This window comes from Eptesicus fuscus, chromosome 4 (genome assembly GCF_027574615.1).
Source record: "Eptesicus fuscus isolate TK198812 chromosome 4, DD_ASM_mEF_20220401, whole genome shotgun sequence".
Lineage (NCBI taxonomy): Eukaryota > Metazoa > Chordata > Mammalia > Chiroptera > Vespertilionidae > Eptesicus > Eptesicus fuscus.
This window is the reverse complement of record NC_072476.1, coordinates 10,838,088-10,860,022: the sequence shown is the minus strand read 5'-3', so window position 1 is coordinate 10,860,022 and position 21,935 is coordinate 10,838,088. Positions and strand designations below refer to the sequence as shown.

The window sequence follows — 21,935 nt, the reverse complement described above, 5'->3', positions numbered from 1 at the left end:
ATCACCAGGTCTGCCCAGCAAGCTCTAGGACTGAATGGATCTTATTTCTGACACCTGCTGCCACCCAGTCTTTTTTTTTTTTTTTAAAATATATTTTATTGATTTTTTACAGAGAGGAAGAGAGAGGGATAGAGAGTTAGAAACATCGATGAGAGAGAAACATCGATCAGCTGCCTCTTGCACACCCCCGACTGGGGATGTGCCCGCAACCAAGGTACATGCCCTTGACCTGAATCAAACCTGGGACCCTTGAGTCCGCAGGCTGACACTCTATCCACTGAGCCAAACCGGTTTCGGCTGCCACCCAGTCTTAATCAGTGGTAGAGAAACTGTCTCAGAAGTGTTTGTCTCAATTGGCCATTTAAGTTTGATGTGATTAATGATTACAGTACATTATAAAACCTTTAGAAGGAAAGGAAAATATTTTGTGGGCCACTTGGTCCTTGTATGTATATGTCATCTCTTAAGTTATAGTTTTAAAATCAGTAATTTTTAACAGAAACACACTCAAGCAGAGTGGCTTTTCAGAAAGATCAGGGAGTCTGATTGCAGTGTAGAGGTCACTGGTTCCCCCATGCCACCTTCATTGGCAGGAGGCAAGCGCTTTTCCCAGTGGGAACAGAGAGTAGACTGCCAGATAAAAATGCTTCTGTGGGAGCCCTCCTTCGCCACCTGGGACCCTCAAGGCACTCCCTGCCTCCACCTACCCAGTGTCCATCCCCTCCAGGGATTGTTTTGAGTGGCTGGAGGCGTGGCAAGGAGAGAAATTCCCTTGTGACCCTCCCCCCTGCGACTCCTTGGACACTTTTCACCGTGTTCTGTTAGGGGGCTTAAAAGTGGCAGCTAAAAATTCCACCATTATCTCTTTTAAAAAAAATTTTTAAAAAATAAATCTTTATTGTTCAGATTATTACAATAATAATAATTATTATTATTTATAATAATAATTCTGCTTTCCCCCCCATAGCTCCCCTCCACCTGATTCCCCACCCCACCCCATACCCTTACCCACCCCCCCGCCACTGTCTTCATCCATAGGTGTAAGATTTTTATCCAATCTCTCCCTGCACCCCTCAGACCCCCTTCCCCCTGAGAAATGTCTGTAGCCTCCCTTTCTATGTCTATGATTCTATTATATTCACCAGTCCATTCTGTTCTTCAAATTTTTTTATTCACTTGATATTTAGATTCACTTATTAGTAGGTATGTATTTGATGTCTTTTTGTTGTTCATAATTTTCACTTTTACCTTTTTTTTTTCTTCTTCCTCTTCTTAAAGAATACCCTTCAGCATTTCATGTAATCCTGGTTTGGTGGTGATGAAGTCCTTTAACTTTTTCTTGTCTGTGAAGCTCTTCGTCTGACCTTCAATTCTGAATGATAGCTTTGCTGGGTAGATTAATCTTGGTTGTAGGTTCTTGCTGTTCATCACTTTGAATATTTCTTGCCACTCTCGTCTGGCCTGCATAGTTTCTGTTGAGAAATCAGCTGACAGTCGTATAGGTACTTCCTTGTAGGTAACTAACTGTTTTTCTCTTGCTGCTTTCAAGATTCTCTCTTTGTCTTTTGCCCTTGGCATTTTAATTATGATGTGTCTTGGTGTGGTCCTCTTTGGATTCCTCTTGTTTGGGGTTCTGTGCGCTTCCTGGACTTGTAAGTCTATTCTTTTCACCAGGTGGGGAAGTTTTCTGTCATTATTTCTTCAAATAGGTTTTCAGTATCTTGCTCTCTCTCTTCTTCTGGCACCCCAAAAATTCGGATGTTGGTACGCTTAAAGCCATCCCAGAGGCTCCTTATGCTATCCTCACACTTTTGGATTCTTCTTACTTTCCGCCTCTCTGGTTGGGTGTTTTTTGCTTCCTCATGTTCCAGATCTTTGGTTTGACTCTTGGGGTACGGTGATCTACAGTTGAGTTTCTGTATATTCTTTATTTCAGACAGTGTATGCATAATTTCTGACTGGTCCTTTTCCATTTTTTTTTTGGTATTCTCATTAAGGTCCTTGAAGGTCTCTTCAAGTTTCTCAGCGTTTTTTAGAAGATTCTTGAGTAACCTTATAAATGTGGTTCTGAACACTGTGTCGTCCATTAGTTTACTTTCCTCCATCTCTTCTATTCGTGACCTGCTTCAGTGTCTCCACATTTTGGCTGCCTCCCTGTGTTGATGGAGTGGCTTTGTGTGGTCAGTGACCTATAGGGGCCGGTAGCTCAGCTTCCCCAATCTCCCTAGGTGGTCGCTTTTGGTACCCCCCTTTGTGGGCTGAGTGCAAAGTCTTGGTGTTGTTAACCTTTTGCACTCGGATGTCGAGTGTGACTCGACACGATTAGCATTAGAATAAAGGAATCGAGAAAAACGCAAGCAAGTGCAAAGGGTTAAGCCTTGATTGCTGTTGGTACACTGGGAGGATTTGACCTCCAGGCCAATTGGCTGTGAGGATCAGCTGTGTCTATGCCGGGAGACAGCCTTATTCAACTAGACTTGCAAAATTGTAAAAGCCTCTGTGCTCAGCTTGGATGGGGCAGAGTTTCAGGGTGGAGCCTACAGCCTTGGCTTCCTGTCAGCCCCGCCCTATGAGGTTCCTGGGTCTCAGTGTCCCTCAGTGTCCCTCTGTACTCGCTGCAAGCACCTCTGAGAGAAAGGTGCCCTGGAGTTTCGCCTGCTGCCAAACAGTCTAGTCTCTCCCCTAATGAATCTGGATTCCCAGATTCTTGCCCAGAACTGGGTTTCAGTGCAGTCGGAACTGGGGCTCAGCGCAGTCCAGAGCTTTTGTCTCCTTCCCGCTAGGGCAATTCAGCGGCACAGTCAACAGTCCGTCCTCTGTGCGCATTCACGTGCGCACCTCGGGAGCTCTGCCTTTCGCCGCTCCCTTGCGTTTCCGCCTTACAGCCCAGATTCCCCCAGTATGAGCCTGGCTTCCCAGGGTCTTGCCCGGAACTGGGGTTCAGTGCAATCTGGAGCTTTTATCTCCTTCCCGCTAGAGAACGCCGGCCAGGCACTCAGCCGCCCCGTCCTCTCCGGCTCCATCCTCCCCGCATGTGCGCGCGCCTGTGTCTCCGCCCGTGTCTCCGTACCTCAGGCTTTTATGGCTCCTCTGATTTTCCTTGTGGTTTTCTCTTTCCTTCTAGTTGTGGGCGTTTCAGTCAGCCAGCTTTCCTGTGGTTCTGGATGATGTCCGTTTTGACTTTTAGTTGTATTTTTGAAATTGTTGTGTGAGGCTGCAAGATTAGGTGTTTACCTATGCCGCCATCTTGGTTTCTCTGGGCTCCCCCATTATCTCTTAAGAAGAATATAGCATTTTGAATTTAAAGCGGCTGGAGGCCAGGGAACAGGGTACTAGACCTGTTCCCCCGTCCCTCTGCTTTTTCTAGCATACAATACTGAAACATTGATTGCTAGACATGTTTAGAAATACTTAATGGAAGATTTGAGGCATAGTTATACATTTTTAAAAGACATAGAAAGAAAAGCCAGCAGCAAATAGGAAGGAATTAGTATGCCTATTGTAAGAAGCAGGGGCACTGGAAGAGAGAATGTCCTGGCAGGTTAGCTAGAGAAGCAGAAAGGGGAGACTCAGACTCCAAGGGTCTTTAACTTAGAGGAAGAGGACTGACAGGACCGGGGTTCCTTTCCATTAAGCCCCCAGGGTAACCTTACAAGTGGGGGGCAAACTTGTTAGTTTCCTGGTGGACACTGGAGCAGCCTATTCAGTCTTGACAGAGCCGATGGGACCTGTAACCTCTAAGAAGACAGCAGTCCAGGAAGCCACCAGACAAATTGCCTGTTTTCCTTAGACATCAAAAAGGACTATGGACCTCAGAAGGAACACGGTAACACATTCATTTCTGGTCATGCCAGAATGCCGTACCCCCTGTGTAGACGTGACCTCCTACAGAAACTATTTGGACGTGCCATCATATCCTTTGAGGGGGACGGAGCGGGAATTCCTAGGGGCAGTTGGATACTACAACCTGTGGATACCGGGGCTCACGGAGATTGCTAAACCTCTATACTCAAGTACTGGGGGAACGCAGCCGCTGAACTGGACCGAAGTGGAACAACGGGCCTTTGAGGAGCTAAAGAAGGCTCTCATCTCAGCACCTGCCCTAGCCTTGCCAGACGTCATGAAGCCCTTCCACCTCTATGTGAGTGAGGTAAGGGGCATTGCCAAAGGGGTTCTCACTCAGACTCTAGGTCCCTGGAAGAGACCTGTAGCCTATCTGTCTAAGAGGCTAGACCCCGTGGCAGCAGGGTGGCCAGCATGCCTCCGGGCAGTGGCCACCACAGCATTGCTGGTGAAGGAGGCAGATAAGCAGACTCTGGGCCAGGAACTAGCCCTGACAACACCCCATGGTGTGGAGGCCCTCCTTCGAGGTGCTCCAGAGAGATAGATGTCAAACACCAGGATCACCCAGTGCCAAGCTCTTCTCCTGGACCAGCCCTGCGTCCGGTTCCATAAGACACTGGCCATCAACCCTGCCAGCCTGCTTCCAGATGATGATCCGGAAGAACCCATTCATGACTGCACAGAGGTAACAGACGCAGTACAAACAGCTCGCCCAGACCTGACAGATGCCCCGCTATCATCACCCAATGAGGTATACTGTTCATAGATGAGAGCAGTTATGTTTGGGATGGCATCCGATATGCAGGGGCAGCGGTAGTCACCCTGGACCGCACCATTTGGGCACAGTCTCTAAACAGGGGAGACAATTGAAGCCAGAGGAAATAGAGCCGCAGACCAAACTGCCAAGGAAGCCGCCCTAAAACCAGTGGGGCCTTTACAAGTTTTAGTAACCCTGCCGGACCTGGACCTACAGCACACCCCCTCCTACACCAAACAAAAGGAGGAATTGACAGAACAGAAGCAAGCTATCAAAGGACCAGATAGTTTGGTAGACCCTACCAGATGACAGACTGTTGGTCCCAGAGGCTCTAGGTCGGACGTTAGTTGCCCAATTACACCAGGCTACCCACATAGGCGTAGATAAGGGAATTAGAAGCATAGTCACTAGAAGCACTGTCTGTGCACAGGTAAATACTAAGCAAGGTAAGAGGGTCCCCCTGAGAATTTGGGCCCCAGGGAAATTCCCTAGGAGAGCATTAAGAGGTGGATTTCACAGAGATTAAGCCACCAGCATCAGAGTACAAGTACCTGCTAGTTCTCATAGACACCTTCTCGGGTTAGGTTGAAGCATACCCCACTAGGACAGAAACTGCCTCTATAGTTGTCAAGAGATTACTTCTGGAGACTATACCTAGATTCGGGCTGCCAGTAGTCATAGAATCAGATAACGGCCCCACCTTTGTAGCCAAGGTATCTCAAAGTATAGCTCAAGCCTTAGGCCCAGAATCTGGATAGGCATGAGCAGGACTCTAAAAAGTACTTTAACTAAATTTGTCCTAGAAACCGGTGAAAACTGGACCAACCTCCTGCCCTTCGCCCTCTTATGGGCCATGTATACCCTCTACTGGGAGGGGTTCCTCCCTTCTTTTTGAGGTCATGTATAGTAGATCTTCCCCCCTCGCCCCCGGCCCCCAGCATCCTTTCTAGGATCAGGGAGAAACTGAAAGCTGGAATTCATAACCATTCCCTTACTCAAGTCCTTACAGGCTCTGCAGTATACCCAGAGAGCCACCCATAAGCTTGTTCGCGATGCTCTGCCAGTGCCCACTGCGGACCCTGTACATCCCTTCCAGCCCAGGGACTCGGTGTGGGTAAATAAATTCACTGCCCCAGACTCACCCCAACCTGAAAGGGACACTACACTGTTATCCTGAGCACGCCCACGGCTGTTGAAGTAGACGGCATCCAGACCTGGCTACACCACTCCCAGCTCCTGCACCAGGAAACGGCCTGGATCCTGGCAACCACCCGTGAGATCCCTAGCCTGGGCTCCACGCAGGCCAGGAGGAAACTCGACACCTGCAGGAGAGGAACTGGACTTCACTGTGGACAGTACTGTTGGGGACTGTAGTACTAAAGGCCTTGGCCAGAAGCGGGAGACGAGATAGAAATGCAAACCATCCCATGGTTGGGCCCGTAAGTTCCAAGACAAGGGGGGAATGAAAGGGCAGAGCAGGACAGCACAAAATGTACTGTACCCTCCATCCTGTGTAACTATGTATATGACTCCTTTTTCTAAGAAAACCGCGAGAATATAACAGTTGCATAAACCTGCCAATAGGAATGTAGAGAAGTGGACTCAGTCCAAATTAGGCAAGCTGCACAGTACCCCCGTGTAACCAGACCCCTGACCCTGCCCCCTGACCAATCAACGGGGCCACGAACGTTCCCCCCGCCCACTGCTTTGGACCCCCTTTTTAAGCCTTTGTTCTCCCAAGGCTCTCTCTCCCCCCCGCAGTGATTGCTGGAGATGAGAGCTCGTGCTAGCATGAATAAAGGTTCTTATGCTTTTACATCAGGCTTAGCTCCTTCCTGGTGGGTTTTTGGGGATCCTGAACAATGGGCATAACACTGACCAGGATCTGCTGCAGCGTGTGTGTGTGTGTGTGTGTGTGTGTGCGTGAGCAGTGGTTCTCTGTCCCCCTGTCTCTCCATTTTGGGGAACTGGCTTGCCCTTTGTCCGAGATTCTCTGATGGGTCTTCATTTGACTTTCAGTTTGTTTTGCATTTAAAAAAAATATATTTTTATTGATTTCAGAGAGGAAGGGAAAGAGAGAGGGAGAGGGAGATAGAAACAGAAACATCAATGATGAGAGAGAATCATGGATCAGCGGACTCTTGCACGCTCCTACTGGGGATCGAGCCCGAAACCCAGACATGTGCCCTGACCTCCTGGTTCATAGGTCAATGCTCAACCACTGAGCCACACCAGCAGGGCTGCATTTTTCTTGCTGTGAGGGTGGGAGGAACAACTTACAAGCTCTACATGTCAGAGCAGAAAGAGGGCGGGGGGAGGAGAGAGAGAGGTGGGAAAATGTTGGTTTACATAATACAAATAAATAATACAATAAAAATAATAATAATATAAGAATAAACTCTGTGTTTTGTGTATTCACAACTGTAAACCTACTTTTGTCCACCCCTGTGTGTAATCACATGTTATTTGTTTGTTTGTTTTGTCTTTGTTAATCCTCACCTGAGAATATTTTTCCATTGATTTTTAGAGTGGTGGGGGTCAGAATGACAGAGAGAAACATCGTTGTGAGACACATCAATTGGTTGCCTCCTGCATGCACCCCGACCAGGGCCAGGGAACCTGCAACCAAGCTACGTGCCCTTGACCAGAATCAAACCCAGGACCCTTTAGTCTGTGGGCCGAACGCTTTGTCCACTGAGCCAAAATGGCTAGGGCTACATGTTTTTTAATTGCGATGTAACTAACATACACGAAATTCACAGGACTTGAGAGTCCAGTTTGATTAGTTTTGAATATTGTACAATATATATAACCACCACCCCAAACAAGATACATAAAGTTTCCATTATCTGAAATGGTTTCCTCATGCCTTCTTCAAGTCAAGGATTTACCCTCCTCCCCAAAGGCAGCCACCGCTGCGATTTTTATCACCGTCAGTTAGTTTTGTGGTTCCAGAACTTCACATAAAAGGGGTCATACATGCTGCACCTTAGTGCTTGGGCTTGGTGTAACATTCTGAGATTCATCCAGGTTGTTCTGTGATTTGTACTTCATTCCCTTTTTACTGCTGAGAAGGATCCCACCATAATGAAATGTTCTCATGACAGAGGTCCTCAAACTTTTTAAACAGGGGGCCAGTTCACTGTCCCTCAGACTGATGGAGGGCCGGACTATAGTTTAAAAAAAACTATGAACAAATTCCTGCACATATCTTATTTTGAAGAAAAAAAACAAAACGGCAAAAACACCCGCATGTGGCCCGCGGGCCGTAGTTTGAGGACGCCTGTTCTAGAAACTTAGCAGTGCTAGCACCACATTTCACATACATCCATCTCGAGTTAATTTGTGTATGGGATGTGAGTAAGGCCCAAGTTTCACTTTTCCCAATACATTTATCCACCCGGCGTCATTTCCTGGAGAGGCCGCCAGTTACCTGTTCAATGTCGGTGGCATTATTGTCATAATACAAATGATCCTGTAATTTCTGGATTTATATCTAGGCTCTGATTCATCCCTTTTATCTCTGTGTATATCTTTCCCCAACACTGCATTGTCTTAATTATTAAAATGGGAAAGGATGAGTTCTTCATAATTGTTCTTTTTCCTCCAGATGGTCTTGGCTATTCCAGGTTCTTTACCTTTCCATATTAACTCTAGAATCAGATCTCAATTTCTGCAAAAACTAAGGCTGCTGGGATGTCAGTGTGAATTGCATGATTTATATAAATCAATATAGGGAGACCCGATCTCTTAATCCAGACACACGACACGTCCCTACATATTTAGAGCTTTTTAATTCTTTTCATAAATGTGCTAGTTTTTGATGTGGAAACCTGGCACACCTTTCCCTGCAGTTACTCCTAGTGTTTGAATGTTTGTGTTCTATGGCAAATAGTATCATGTTTATTTTCTGATCACTGGTAGATATTTAGAACTACAATGTTTTTGCAATTGATTTTGTATCTCACAGCCTTGCTAAATTCACTGATTCTTGTGTTTGTAGAATACTTTGGCTTTCTGTGTACTAACCACGTCACCCACAAATAAAGCGGCTTATTTCTGCCACAAGCCTGCTCCCTGGGAGTCCCGCAGTTCCCCATGTCTGCACCAGGGGGAGCCCTGACGCTCCCCTTAGCACCTGCTGGGAGGGGTGGGGAGGACACTGGCTGCCCCACCCATCCTACCTGCCCACCAACACAAAGCAGGGGTGGGGTTGGGGGCAGGCCCAAGGCTGTGACTCTCTGAGAGGCCATCAGGATGGGGTGTGAGAGTGGTCCTGGGGAGTGTGGAGTGGATGGGGAACGCAGAGTCAGCAGACTCCTGCCTGTGACCTTGGCAGGTGATTGCACCCTCAGCCTCCATTTCCCATCAGAAGAAGATACTGGACTGGACCTAAGCCAGGGCGGATGCAGTTATTTTTCCTCCAGTCCTGGCTTGTAGCCTGTGCCCTCTTTCCCCAGGTGCTCTTCCAGGAGGAGTGAGGGGTAAAGGTCAAGGGTCAGAGGTCTGCGGGGAGAGACATCCAGGGTCTGTGCAGAGTCAGGGACTAGGCTGCAGTAAAACACTGTCCACCTGCCAGGCCCGAGGCCCTGTGGATTCATCCTGGGGGCAGAGTGGGATGAGTAGCCAGGAGGTTGGGGAGCCCCCATCGTCTGCCTTGGTCCTCACCCCACCTCAGTCTCACATGGCAGGCATTCTCAGGGCCCCTGGGCCAGGATAGTCCTGACTGCAGGTCTCTGTGCCCACAACCCGTTGCAGCCCTGCTCTGTGGAAGGCTCAGAAAGAATCCTGCACATGATGAGCCTGGCATGGACACTGGTGGGTCACAGGCTGAGACCTGGTGACGTGGTAGAAAGCGGCGGCGTCAGAGAGAGCGGTAACAGAAGAGGGTGCTGTGTAGATCAGTGAAGCAATAGTCCCGATAGAGACCCACACAGAAATGATCAATTATTTTCAAGCCAGGGAAGGGATGGCTTTCTTTACAAATGTTTCTGGAATGATTCTGTAATCTGTGGGGGGGCTGGGAGGAGGAACATGAGCCTTGGCTCTCCCTGCTAACATACATAATTTAATTCAACAAGGAGCATAGATTTAGCTGTAGACATTAAAACTATAAAACATCTAAGACAGTGGTTCTCAACCTTCCTAATGCCACGACCCTTCAATACAGTTTCTCATGTTGTGGCGACCCCAAATGCGAGTGTTCCCCCCACGTCCCGCGTGGTTCAGGGTTCAGGTTCAGGGTTCAGGTTCAGGGTTCGGGTTCTGGAGGAGGCTGCACACAAATGAAAGAGACTAGAAAGCATTAATTTGGAAATATTGGGGGCCAGACGGGAGCCCAGCTCAAGAGGAAGGACTCCGCTTTGCTCTGGCCTTGTGATCCCTTTTATTCAGGTTTGGGACCCACCCGTAGCCCTTAGGCAGGCAATTCCAGGAATAGCTCCATGGTAGCCCATCAGCAAGGATTTACTTAAGACTAAAAGGTGGAAGTTGCTTCAGCTACCATTGTCTCAACTAGACAGTGGGTGGTTGGCTCTGACCTTTCAGAGCTTCAAGGTTGACCAGCCATCTGGGTTCCTTGTTCACACCTCTCTGCTAGTGAAGACAATGGGCGTCTTCCAACACCCAACCATAAAATTACTTTCGTTGCTACTTCATAACTGTAATTTTGCTACTGTTATGACTCGTAATGTAAATATCTGTGTTTTCTGTTGGTCTTAGGGGACCCCTGTGAGAGGGTCATTCGACTCCCAAAGGGGTCGCGACACGCACGTTGAGAACCGCTGATCTAGGAGAAGCCATACCAGAAAATCATCACAACCTGGAGGAAGGCAGAGGGGACTCCAAAGAGAAAAAATTGATAAATGGGACTTCATTAAATTTAAAACTTACCCTTTGAGTAACATTGTTAAGATAATAAAAATACAATCCACTTTGGGAGACAAAGTTAGTAATGCATGTATCTGGCAAAGGACTTGTACCCAAATTTCTGATGGAAGGGAGGGAGTGATGGAGGGAGAGAAGAAAAAGAAAAGGAACTCTTACAGCTCACTAAGAAGATATCCAACCCCATTAAAAAGGGGCACAGGCTTGTGCCAATCATTTATCACAGAAGCTGTTCAAATGACCCAGAGGCACATGACAAAAGGCTCATCTTGCCAACTCATCAGGAAACTGCAGACTAGGAGGTCGCCACTACACAATGTGCGCCCCCCTGCCTACCCTCCGCAATGGCTGGAATGTTTCCGGTTCTGCCCACTCTCCTCCCTCTCCCTCCCTTTCCTCCTGAATGGAGCAGCCAAAGCCTGGTGTGGGGCAGGGCAGGTAGGCCTCTGGTTGGGTTGGTGCTGGGGGCTGCGCTGGCCCAAGTGGGGTCCGAGTCCATTGGGGGGAATTGACCAAAAAAGATGATGCATTAAGGACAGAAACCAGGTCTCACATGCCGGAGAAGGCAGGCCAATACGAAACAGCTGGAATAAACTGGTTTGGGATTGGGGAAGGCTCGCATTTCAATATAGATATAGAACTATAAAGGTGTGGGGGCATATACATGTTTGCGCATGTATGTGCGCTCGTGCCTGCCAAACGCATGTGCACGTGTGTGCATGAGCATGCATGTGGTGAGTACACATGTGCACATACACACATTCTCTGGCTCGGTCCCAGAGCAATCAGCAGCCTCTTGGATCTGAGTACCATTTGCCCCTGAGAGGAGCTTGGCCACCAGAGAGGTGCCTGGAGTTGGAAAGTAGCGGGGCCGGGAATAAGCTTGTGCAAGGACGTACTCAAGGAGAGACGGAGAGAGACCTCCCCAGAAACACGTCAACAGTCATGTGCCCGCACCTTTATCTGCAGCAGCCCAGACAGGAAGCAAGCAGAAGTTCATCAACAGCTGAAAGGAGAAGCACACTGTACGTTCCTGCGATGGGATACCACCTGGCAATAACAGGAAACACAGATGCAGAAGGTGACAGGGCATCCACCTGTATTACAAATGCATGAAACAAGCCCACTGGAGGGCGTGTGGCTGACCTGAGCCACTTGGGAACGAGTGGCGACTGTAAGACTAAAAGCACAGGGACTGCACGCAGCACGGTGCTCTGGTTGACAAAGTTAATTCCCACAGGGGTGCAGGGTGACGCTCCGGTACTGCTACGCTGGCAGTGAGCAGTGAGGTGACTGGGTGGAGGGTGTTGGGAGCTGGGTCCTCCCTATTGGGGTGGGAGGTTGGGGCAAGCATGGAGGAGGTGACTGTGATCCCTGTGGTGATGGGCTAGAACTGGAGACACAAGTTTGAAGTCTTGATTAGCTTAACAAAGATACATAAGAAGATGTTTATTCATATATGTCTATGCACCAGTCAGTGCACACACATTTCCTTGTTCTCTCAGCTGAAGGCCTAGATGCAAGGACGCCCCAGAGCAACCAGCACACCAGGGCCCAGACCCGGGTTTCTAACAGCATGTCCAAAACAAGGAGCCGGGGGCTTTGGAGAAATGGCTGATTCTAGGACTGAGGCAGCAAATGTTCAAGATGAGCCAGGTGTCTGAGAAGCTGTCACAGCCCAGAGGACCCTAAGGAGACAAGACGATTAAATGTCATGTGGAGCCTGGATGGAATCCTGGGACAGAAAGAGGCCACTGGGGGAAAAGTAAGGGCATCTGAATAAACTAGGGATTATAGTTAGTATAGTGTATCATATTGGGTCATCTATAATAATAAAAGCATAATATGCTAATTAGACCAGACAGCTGAACAACCTTCTGGGTGTCATTCCTGACGTCCTTCCGGAAGAAGCTGCAGCAGCTGGGGCCGAGGCAGAGGCAGTTAGGGGTGATCAGGCAGGCAGGCCAGCAGTTAGGGGCGATCAGGCAGGCAGGCAGAAGCAGTTAGGGGTGATCAGGCACGCAGGCAGAATGGTTAGGGCTGATCAGGCAGGCAGGCAGAGGGGTTAGGGGCGATCAGGCAGGCAGGCAGGTGAGTGGTTAGGAGACAGCATTCGTGGATTGTGAGAGGATGCAGATTGGGCTGAGCAACACCCCTCCCCCATGCACGAATTTCCTGCACTGGGCCTCTAGTTAATTATAACAAATAAATCATTCTATTATAAGATGTTAATAATAGAGGTAATTGGGTGCAGGGTATAAATATAAACCTGTTCTAAAAGTTAAAAGTATATTTCTAAAAAAGAAATACAGACCTAGAGTTCCAGGGCCAAATGAGCCTGGCAGAGATAGCTCAAGCCCTGTGCGGAGTGTTGCCTCACCAGCCCCCAGGTCCCATGGTCTCCACCACAGATCAGACAGACACATCACCTGGGGCAGCCCTTCCTAACCGTCCCCTGTGAAAATCAATCCACGTAATTCATCATATTAGCAAACTATAAAAGAGTAGCTATTGTCTATGCTTAGTGGCAGAAAAAAACTTTTACACAATTCAACACCCATTTCAATTCAACAGAAATAACTAGAGCACACTGTCTTGATTAATTTGCTGAGAATTTCTGGTGAATTGAAATGGGTGTTGAATTGTGTAAAAAAAATTTCTGCCTTTAAGCATAAGACAATAGCTGTTCTTTTATAGTTTGTCAATATGATGAATTACGTGGATTGATTTTCACATGTTAAACCAACTTTGCATTCCAGGAATGACCTATACTTCTTCGGAAAAATCAGAGCCGGGGCCCGACCTCACATCATACCCAAGGCCTGGGTCAGCTCAGGGTGTAGACAGCTGGGAAGAACATCACTCACAAACTGCAAATCCAGACATTTCTGGACCCTGTCAAAGAACTGAGGTCACAGGGCAAAGAGCTGACCCAACATCTGGAGAGGAACGGGACCAAGCACTTGGTCACCTGGGACAGATGCTGCAGGAGCCAGCCAGGGACAGGTGGGTCCCAGAGCCAGGCCGGTGTCTGGTCAGGGTAGGGGGCAGGCCGAGGCTCCCCTAAGGCCACAGGAGGGGCCATCCGGATGGCAGTGGGTGATGCAAAAGGATCAGAACTCTGGGTGGTGGGGGAGGTGGGCTGGAGGCTCTGGTAACCAGCAAGCCCAGGGGACTGAGGAGCTGGGTGGATGAACAGGCAGGGATAGTGGTCAGCCCTGGTTGTGGAGGTCGGAGGCCAGGGGGAGTGGGGCCTGGCTGGGGAGTGTCCAAGGGGAACTGACACTAGCTGCTGGTTATCTAACTGTCACTTCCATCTGCCTGTCCCTCACTGATGATACTCAGATCCCAAGATAACAAGGTACCTTTGTGATCAGCACAACTGCTCAGATAACACCCGGACATGGGCGTTGACGGATACCCAATGAATCCTGGGTGGGGGAGCAGGGCCCTGGCTCTGAATCATCTACTTCCTCCACCCTGGATTGGAGGATCGAGCAACCCCTCCTCTGACCACCCCCCAACCCTCACCCCTTCTGGAAGGATAAATGGGGAGGGGAGAGTGGGCTGGGGCAATAGCAGCGGGGACCGGTCAAGGTAAGCACCCCCACCAGACCCCACCATCTGGGGTTAGTGCACTGAGAGCTGAGCCTCACATCTGGAGCAGCAGGACCTCAGACTCCAGGTCTCTGAATTGACCCCTCATCCCGGGGTCCTCGACTCCATCTGCACCCACACCCTGCAGACCCCCGCCGGGCTCAGCCCCTCTGGGTCAAGCAGCCCCTCCTGGCTCCTTCCAGATGCTGAGTCTGCTGGTGCTGGCACTGCCCCTGCTGCTGAGCCTGGGCCACGCGGCCCCTGGTGAGTCCTGACCCTGCTCAGCCCTGTCCCTGTCCCTGCCCCTCCCCCCTCAGGCTCCACAACGGGTGGTGGGCTCACAGAAGCCCAGGTTTGTGTGGGCACGGGGGCCGGGCTGTGTCCTGTCCTGCCCTGAGGGTGTTTCCTGCCCCAGCCCCGAACCAGGACCTGGAGAGAGTGGGCATCGTGGGGGGGCAGGAGGCCCCTGTAGGCAACTGGCCCTGGCAGGTGAGCCTGAGAGTCAAAGACCGATACTGGAAACACATCTGCGGGGGCTCCCTCATCCACCGCTACTGGGTGCTGACCGCTGCGCACTGTGTGGGACCGTGAGTGTCCGTGGGGCCTGATGGGTGGGGGCTGGGCCCGGGACTGCATCCGCACTCCCTCCTGGGTGGACAGGAGGTTGTTCAGTCCCCTGAGTAGGTGCCTCTCCCTCCAGGGACATCACAGACCCCGCAGACCTGATGGTGCAGCTGCGGGAGCAGCACCTCTATTACCGGGACCAGCTACTGCCCATCAAACGGGTCATCATGCACCCCAAATACTATGTTGCTGAAGGGGGGTTTGACATCGCCCTGCTGGAGCTCAAGAATCGTGTGAACATCTCTAGCCAAGTCAAGGTGGTCGCTCTGCCCCCTGCCTTGGAGCCCTTCCCTCCGGGGACCCCGTGCTGGGTGACAGGCTGGGGTGATGTGCACAAGAAAGGTGAGAGTCAGCCACAGTTGGAGGGCTTAGGTGGGGGAAGAAGGGGAGGGAACCAGTCACACCCATGACCCAGATCTGGGGTTCCCTATTGAGGATGGTCCTGATGGGCCAGCTCAGGGAGTGGGAGTTTGGTGAGCCCGGCCGGGGAGTGCTGACAGGGGCAGGGTGTACCAAGAGCAGGGACATGGTGCCTGTGCAAGGAAGTCACTTAGCGTCTCCGTGCCTCAGTTTCCCCTGGCACGAAAAGGCATCATCACAGCTGGTATTTCATGGACGGGATATAGGAAGGAGAGAAAACACACACATAAGGTGTCATTATTAATAAGGGAAAGGAAATAGTGCCCGCTTCCACAGGCTGGCCTGCTCTTCTCCCTGTGCCCCGACAAGGAGCCCGAAGCAGGGCCAGGGGCAGCTGGATGAGCTGGTCTGACCCTCCAGCACCATCGTCTTGTCCCCCTTGTCTAAGGTGACCAGACGTCCTGCTTTTGGCGGGACAGTCCCGATTTTTAACAATTTGTCCCGCGTCCGCGGCGTTTTAAAAAAGTCCCGATTTTTGGAAAGAATGCACGACCAGCTAGGGAACGGCGGGAGAACGGGAAGGGAATATATGGTTTTCGGCGGCCATGTGGCTATTTAGCCAGGATGTGAGTTTTATATTATTTTTGTTAATTTTATAATGTTAAACTTTAATAATAACAAATAATTGTTGAGAACTGATTATCGAGAACTGCTTATCAAAGTTCGCATTGTTGAGCAGTTGTTAGAATTCGACCACCATTGTTTGGACTTAATGAACAATGGCATTTTTTGGGATTGGCAACGACGAAAACATTTTGTAACTGTCTCTCAGACGATACACATCGTACTGCGTGCTAGTGAGCTAGTTAAACAAGTGATGTCATTACAAATCAGCTATTCAGATAATTTAGGTAAGTAATTTATTTATTTATTTCATAAATACATAAATTTTCTTGAATTTAGCAGACAGTACTCATATTATTTATATTTTATAGTGGCGGCAAAAAGTCTAGCACCAGCCTTGAAAGTGACACTTACGACTTACGTTATGGCAAATTCAGAGGAAAAATAATACAAGTTAGTATTGTTATTATTTAGAAAGAAATATAGGATTAAAATAATTTTTAAAATATAGTTACTTTATAACAATCAAATTAATTTAATTTATAAACTAACAATAAAATATGTTCATGTAATTATGTAACTACTTACTGTGTTTTAAGCAATATGTATATAATAATTTATAATATAAGTTTAAATTATATTTTTTAGATTTTTAACATAATGAGTAAGAAGAGAGGATGCAAATTCAACTATGATCTAAGAAGTGAATTTCCTTTTATTAAAAAAAACAAAAGCGATTACAATATAGACCAAATTTTTAATCAAGAACCTCCCCCCCGCACCCCCCCCCCCCCCCCGACCGAAAGCGGTTTGGCTCAGTGGATAGAGCTTCGGCCTGCAGACTCAAGGGTCCCAGGTTAGATTCTGGTCAAGGGCATGTATCTTGGTTATGGGCACATCCCCAGTAGGGAGTGTGCAGGAGGCAGCTGATCGATGTTTCTCTCTCATCGATGTTTCTAACTCTCTATCCCTCTCCCTTCCTCTTGTAAAAAATCAATAAAATATATTTAAAAAATAAACCACACTCCCCCCCCCCCCCCCCCGGGTCAATGGTGTCCCGCTTTACCAATGTTAAAATCTGGTCACCTTACCCTTGACCCACAATCCAGAGCAAAGCCTTAGGGACACTGAGCATGAGCAGGTGCCCTGCGTGAGGCACGTCCTCTGGGCCTCCCACAAGGGGCCTGATTGTGTCATCGCCCAGGCGCCCTTGCAGACACAACACCCAGTGCATCCAGCCCCGAAAACTGAGTCCTGGGCCAGGCTGGCCTGCAGGCAGATCTGGGAGGAACCCGGGCCTGGCTCTCACCCCTTCCATTCCCCAAAGGGGCGTGAGTGAGCTCAAGGACGAGGCCCCACCTTGGGGGAGAAGGCAGCAGCCCTGCATGTGCCTGGGCTCAGGCCTGGCACCAAGGAGGCAGCGGCAACCCCCTGCTGCCATCCCCCGCCCCTGCGCCATCCCATAGCATGTGGGCTGCTCCGCCCAGCCCAGCCTGCTTTGTCCTCCTCCTCTCACCCCACAGTGTCCCTCCCACCGCCATTCCCCCTGAAGGAGGTGAAGGTCCCCATCGTGGAAAACAGCAGATGTGACGCGGAATACCACACTGGCCTGTTCACGGGAAACAACGTCCGGATTGTCAAGAACGACATGATCTGTGCCGGGGACAACTCGAGTGATGCCTGCCAGGTGCGCCCGTGTCCTCCCCCAAGGCCCCACCCCTCAGCCTCTCCAGCCACTTGCTGACCCCTCTCCTCCCCAGGGCGACTCTGGAGGGCCGCTGGTCTGCAAGGTCAATGGCACCTGGATGCAGGCGGGTGTGGTCAGCTGGGGTGACGGCTGTGCCAAGCCCAACAGGCCCGGCATCTACACCCGCGTCACCTCCTACCTGAGCTGGATCCACCAGTACGTCCCCAAGAAGCCCTGAGCCCATCCCTCGGGCTGCCACCCAACCCCCTCATGTCCCCGACCACTGCTTCCTGCCCAGTGTCTGCCCTTTCCACCTCCCCTGCCCCCTGCCCTGAGCCCCCCAGCCAAACCTCCTCAGCCCAGGGAGTGGGTGGTGGGCACTGCCTCTCATTAAAGTGTGAAGAGCACATGTGGTTGTGGTCGTGTGTCCCGCTGTGGGCATCACCGAGGGGGAGGGAGGGCTCCAGGGGCAGCCACAGGGCCACTGTGTGTCACTGTGGGGACCCGGCCCTGAGCACTGGGCATGGCTGTGGGGACACCCCTCCCCAGCCCCTGGTGCCTGGGGCTGTGTCTCCTCGGGGAGCTGTCATGTGAATTCAGGACACATAAAGCAACACAGAGCATTTAAAAGATGACTCTAGCCCAGCCAGAGTGGCTCAGGGGTTGAGCATTGACCTATGAACCAGGATAATTCTAGGGGCAGCCAGGTACCCAGCAATGGGGTCACGATGTAGACCCTTGTCCCCTCACCCTGGGGCCCTCCGACCATGCAGGGCCCGCCCTCCCCAGCACTGTCCTCAGCCCTCAGGCCGCACTGCGCACCCACATGTGCATGTCGTGCGGCTGCCCAGGTGTCACCTCTGCAGACGGATGGAGGGTGAGGCTGGAGCCTCCCGTCACCGGGCACCACGTGGTGCCGTCCCCCGCGGCTGCGTGCAGGGGGGACACCGTTTCTCACCGTCAGCGTGTCAGCTCCCACGCGGAGCCCGTGTCCAGGCTGCTACAGGGGACAGAGCTGTCCCCAGTCAGGGTCTCAGGACCAGGGGGCGCGTGTCCTGTGCGCACACCCCGCATGTCTGCCCTGTGCCAGCGAGGGAGCTGGGCCTGAGGTCCGAGCACCTCTGTTTCCTGGGAGCCAGAGGCCCCCCACAGCAATGGGGCCATGCCTGTCACCCTCCAACCCCCCATTCTGGTAGGCGGGTGGCATCTCACTGAGTTTTAATTAGCACTTTGTGGGTTTTGGTGTGGGAACCCCTTTCACAATTGGGGCCCCTTGGCAGGAGAGGGGACAGGTGTCCGCCTGCAACACGGACGGGGCCCCAGGCCCTGGTCCAATGCGTCCACCTCTTGGACGTGCTGTTGCCGAGCGAGCTTCCTGTCACCGCTCAGGTCCCTGGGCTGCTGGGTTTGTGCATCCGGCGGCTGTGCGTGCGGGGTGTCTCCCGGGCACAGCGTCCCCTGCCCGAGCTCCGCTGCCCCCGGTGCAGACTTGGCAGGTCCGTGTGGGAGGGCCTCTGCCCACTCCCCTGAGCCTCCCTGCTGTGGACACCGCGGTGGGGGAGCTCCCCTCCTCACTCCCTTTCCCCCTTAATCACCTTATTGCGGCCAGAATACTGTCCTTCCTCAGTGTGAGAGCAGAGAGGGGCCGGCCACCCCCTCCTCCTCCCTCTCCGCCCCACGCTCTTGGGGCTGCCGCTGTGGTCGGTGGGCTGAGCTCCCTGGATTGCTCACCCTGCACAAGCGCATTGACACGTTCCCAGTGCAGGCTGTGCTGGGGACACTGGGGGACAAGGCTCCTCTGGTGGGGGGTGCAAGGAAGGAAAGGTACATGGGCGGGGCCTGGGGCTGACCCCCACACTGGGGGAGCAGGGAGGAGGCCGGGCACCCCGCTTCCCCTTGTCTGGCCCTGGGATCTCAAGGAGCTCAGCCAGCTCAGCCAGCAGCAGTGACAGAATAAGTGAGTGTTGGCTTATCAGGGAGGGTTAAGCGGGCCTTCTGCTGGGCCAAGGGGGCTGCGAGGGCGACAGCCATTCCTCTGTGCCCACATGGGTCCTCCTGAGGGGGCTCCGGGCAGGCCCATGTTCACTGGCTGCTGGTGACCCGCACCCCAGGTCCAGGCGAGGGTGGCACTCTGGGGTACGCCACCCCTCCCTGTGCTCTCCTGGGAAATGGGCACAGAAACGAGTCCCATCAGAGTCATGGAGGGGACCACACCCATGGTGATTGGAGTTTCTTGTTTGAGAGCAGGCCTGGAAAGCTGGCAGTGTGGGGGTTCCTGCAAGGAACCACGTATGGGGTGTCGGTGAAATGTGAAGGTCTCAATGCTGGAGGCAAATGAGCTACAACAGGTGAAGGCCCTGTAGTCCCATCTTGTAGGGACCAGGGAAGGCCCTGGGGGTCCAGGAGGCAGAGGACTGGGTCCCTCCCATCCTGCCCCACCCCACACTGGGCAGCTTCCGGCCCCTGGGGCCTGGCGGGGCTGGCCTGGGCTGCAGCCCCACTCCCTGAGCTGGACAGAAAGGGCAGTTTCTGTTGTGGAGCAGATGCGAGTGAATGACCACTGGAGCCCAGACCAAGTTAAAATTTAGGGAGCCTTTATTAGCTGGGCGGCCGGGCGACCCGGCGACTGCTCTGCCATTCTCCACGCAGGGAGACCAGAGAGCAGCAGTGACCCTTTGTGTAGGACCGCTTTTAAGCACATTAACCACATCCGGTTTTTGCAGAACAAGTAACCCAAGACAAAACAGTGTTTCCCAAGCAACGTCAGGATCATGCCAATGACGACCATGTTATTCACAGGGTCATCCTGTTCTTCAGAAAGCTGACAGTGTTCTGTGAAAGAAGGCTACGTGCTGGGAAGGGGCCATGAGACCGTATCTCAAGGCCTGGCCTGGTGTCAGCACTGACAACTCTATCTGGGGCATAGTCCACGGCCTCAGTAGTGCTCAAAAATTCCCACTCTCCAACATTCCCCACTGCTTTTATGTACATGAGTCAAATTGTTGACTCTTTTGGGTCATTGTTGGCGAGGGAGTTATATTGACCCATGAGGACTATAAGCTTGATAGAATTAATTCTCTGCTGAATAAAGTCAGTTGGCCTGTTTATATAAGATAAGGGCCCAGAATGAGGGCCAGGACTAATCTTTAGAAGGCCCGAAAAGTTCTGGACTCTCTATTTTGCCTGGGCCATATTAAGCCAGGTGTGATGAAGCCACGTCAGGATCCCGTCTACCTTGACTGCTGTGTGGGTGGTCCTTTCCAGGTAGGAGTCAGTCAGAGTCACCAGGATGGAAGGATGGACCAGATCAGAAGTTGGTATACATGCTTCTGGACTGCTTTCTGGGTAGACTGTAAAGCCTGTAAGAACTTGAGTAAAGATTGATTATGGATTTCAGCTTTTCTAGTTTGGGTTTCTATGTAAGCTGGTGAGGTGGGTAGGTCAGGGTTTGGAAGAGTCACTAGAATCTGTAGAGGCCCCACTGGTTTTAGGGCAGCCTCCTGGGCTGCTTCATCTGTAGCCTTGCTCCCTCTTGCTTCTGGAGAGTCCCCTTGTCTCACATAGGTAGAGATGGAAAGACTTAATTGCATCTGGTAGTGCTAGTTGGCCCATTGTCCTTGCTCTGCTCATATCTGTCTAACTGCCTAATATATTACCTCAAGGATCCTGGCTCTGAATTCTGTTAGGGAACATCGACGTCGGTGGGCTCTTCTAGCTACTTCCTGCTGAGGCAGGCCAGGAGTTTCTCTCAGAGCCAAGAGATCCTTGCTGTCTGTCAGAGGGACAATGAGGCCTGGGCACAGAAGGAGGTGGGCTTGTGACTTGGCGGAGACAAACTGTAATAAATGGTCTGGTGGAAGGGAAAGAAAACCTTTCAGTTTTAATAACTTCTATTGAAATAGAATTTTTCTCCTCAAAATTACCCCCATGTTTATCAAAAGAGCCAAATCAAGATTAATTTATCTGTTGTATTCAATTTGGCCTGATTGTTTGCATCAATATAACAAGAATGGTAACTGACTACTTTGCCGGAATTTCATGATTGAATCTTAATGTGCCCCATAGGGCCAGGAAGTCAAGCCATCCAGCTGCCGTCAGGCCTGCCTGTACTACCTGCTGAGTTAGGTGAAGTCCTCACCTGTAGTGGCTCCACCCGGGCCCATGCCCTAGGCTTTAAGGCCCATCTCAGTAGCCCTCCTACTCATCGCGGCTCAGAGTGCTTGGGGGTCACACAGGGACTTAGAGGCGCCCTTATTGCTCCCCTTCTGCTCTGACCAACCGCCAGTGATGGTAGGGTATGGGCCTGATGCTCCAGCACCAGCTATTTTCAGGGCTCCCAAGCAGGATACCAGGCTTTCTCCGTGGCACTGTTATTGGCTTCAAGTCTTCAAAGTTCAGGCAGGGCTCTTTAAAACATGATACTCCAGTCAAAGTTTCTGATTAATAAAACCACTATTGGAAACCGGTCTTATTGAATGTATGCAAAGAAATGTATTTCTATGATTTATTAAGTATTGCCAAATTTCGGAGGAATTGTATAAGGAGAAAAATATACTG

At 51.0% G+C, this 21,935-nt stretch overlaps 1 protein-coding gene across 1 annotated transcript; it reads left to right on the top strand.

Annotated features, from left to right (window-relative positions):
• Window positions 1–14,037: 14,037 nt before the first annotated feature.
• On the top strand, window positions 14,038–17,772 carry LOC103304644 (tryptase beta-2-like). Its single transcript, XM_054714578.1, has 6 exons — window positions 14,038–14,083; window positions 14,287–14,347; window positions 14,499–14,670; window positions 14,784–15,049; window positions 17,215–17,378; window positions 17,452–17,772. The coding sequence occupies exons 2-6, from the start codon at window positions 14,287–14,289 to the stop codon at window positions 17,614–17,616; spliced, it is 828 nt and encodes a 275-aa protein (XP_054570553.1). The 5' UTR covers window positions 14,038–14,083; the 3' UTR covers window positions 17,617–17,772.
• Window positions 17,773–21,935: the final 4,163 nt, after the last annotated feature.

Coding starts and splice junctions, on each gene's coding strand:
- LOC103304644 (XM_054714578.1), top strand. CDS start 14,287: ATGCTGAGTCTGCTGGTGCTGGCACTGCCCCTGCTGCTGAGCCTGGGC. Junction 14,348..14,498: donor CCTGGGCCACGCGGCCCCTG/GTGAGTCCTGAC, acceptor TTCCTGCCCCAG/CCCCGAACCAGGACCTGGAG. Junction 15,050..17,214: donor GGGTGATGTGCACAAGAAAG/GTGAGAGTCAGC, acceptor CTCACCCCACAG/TGTCCCTCCCACCGCCATTC.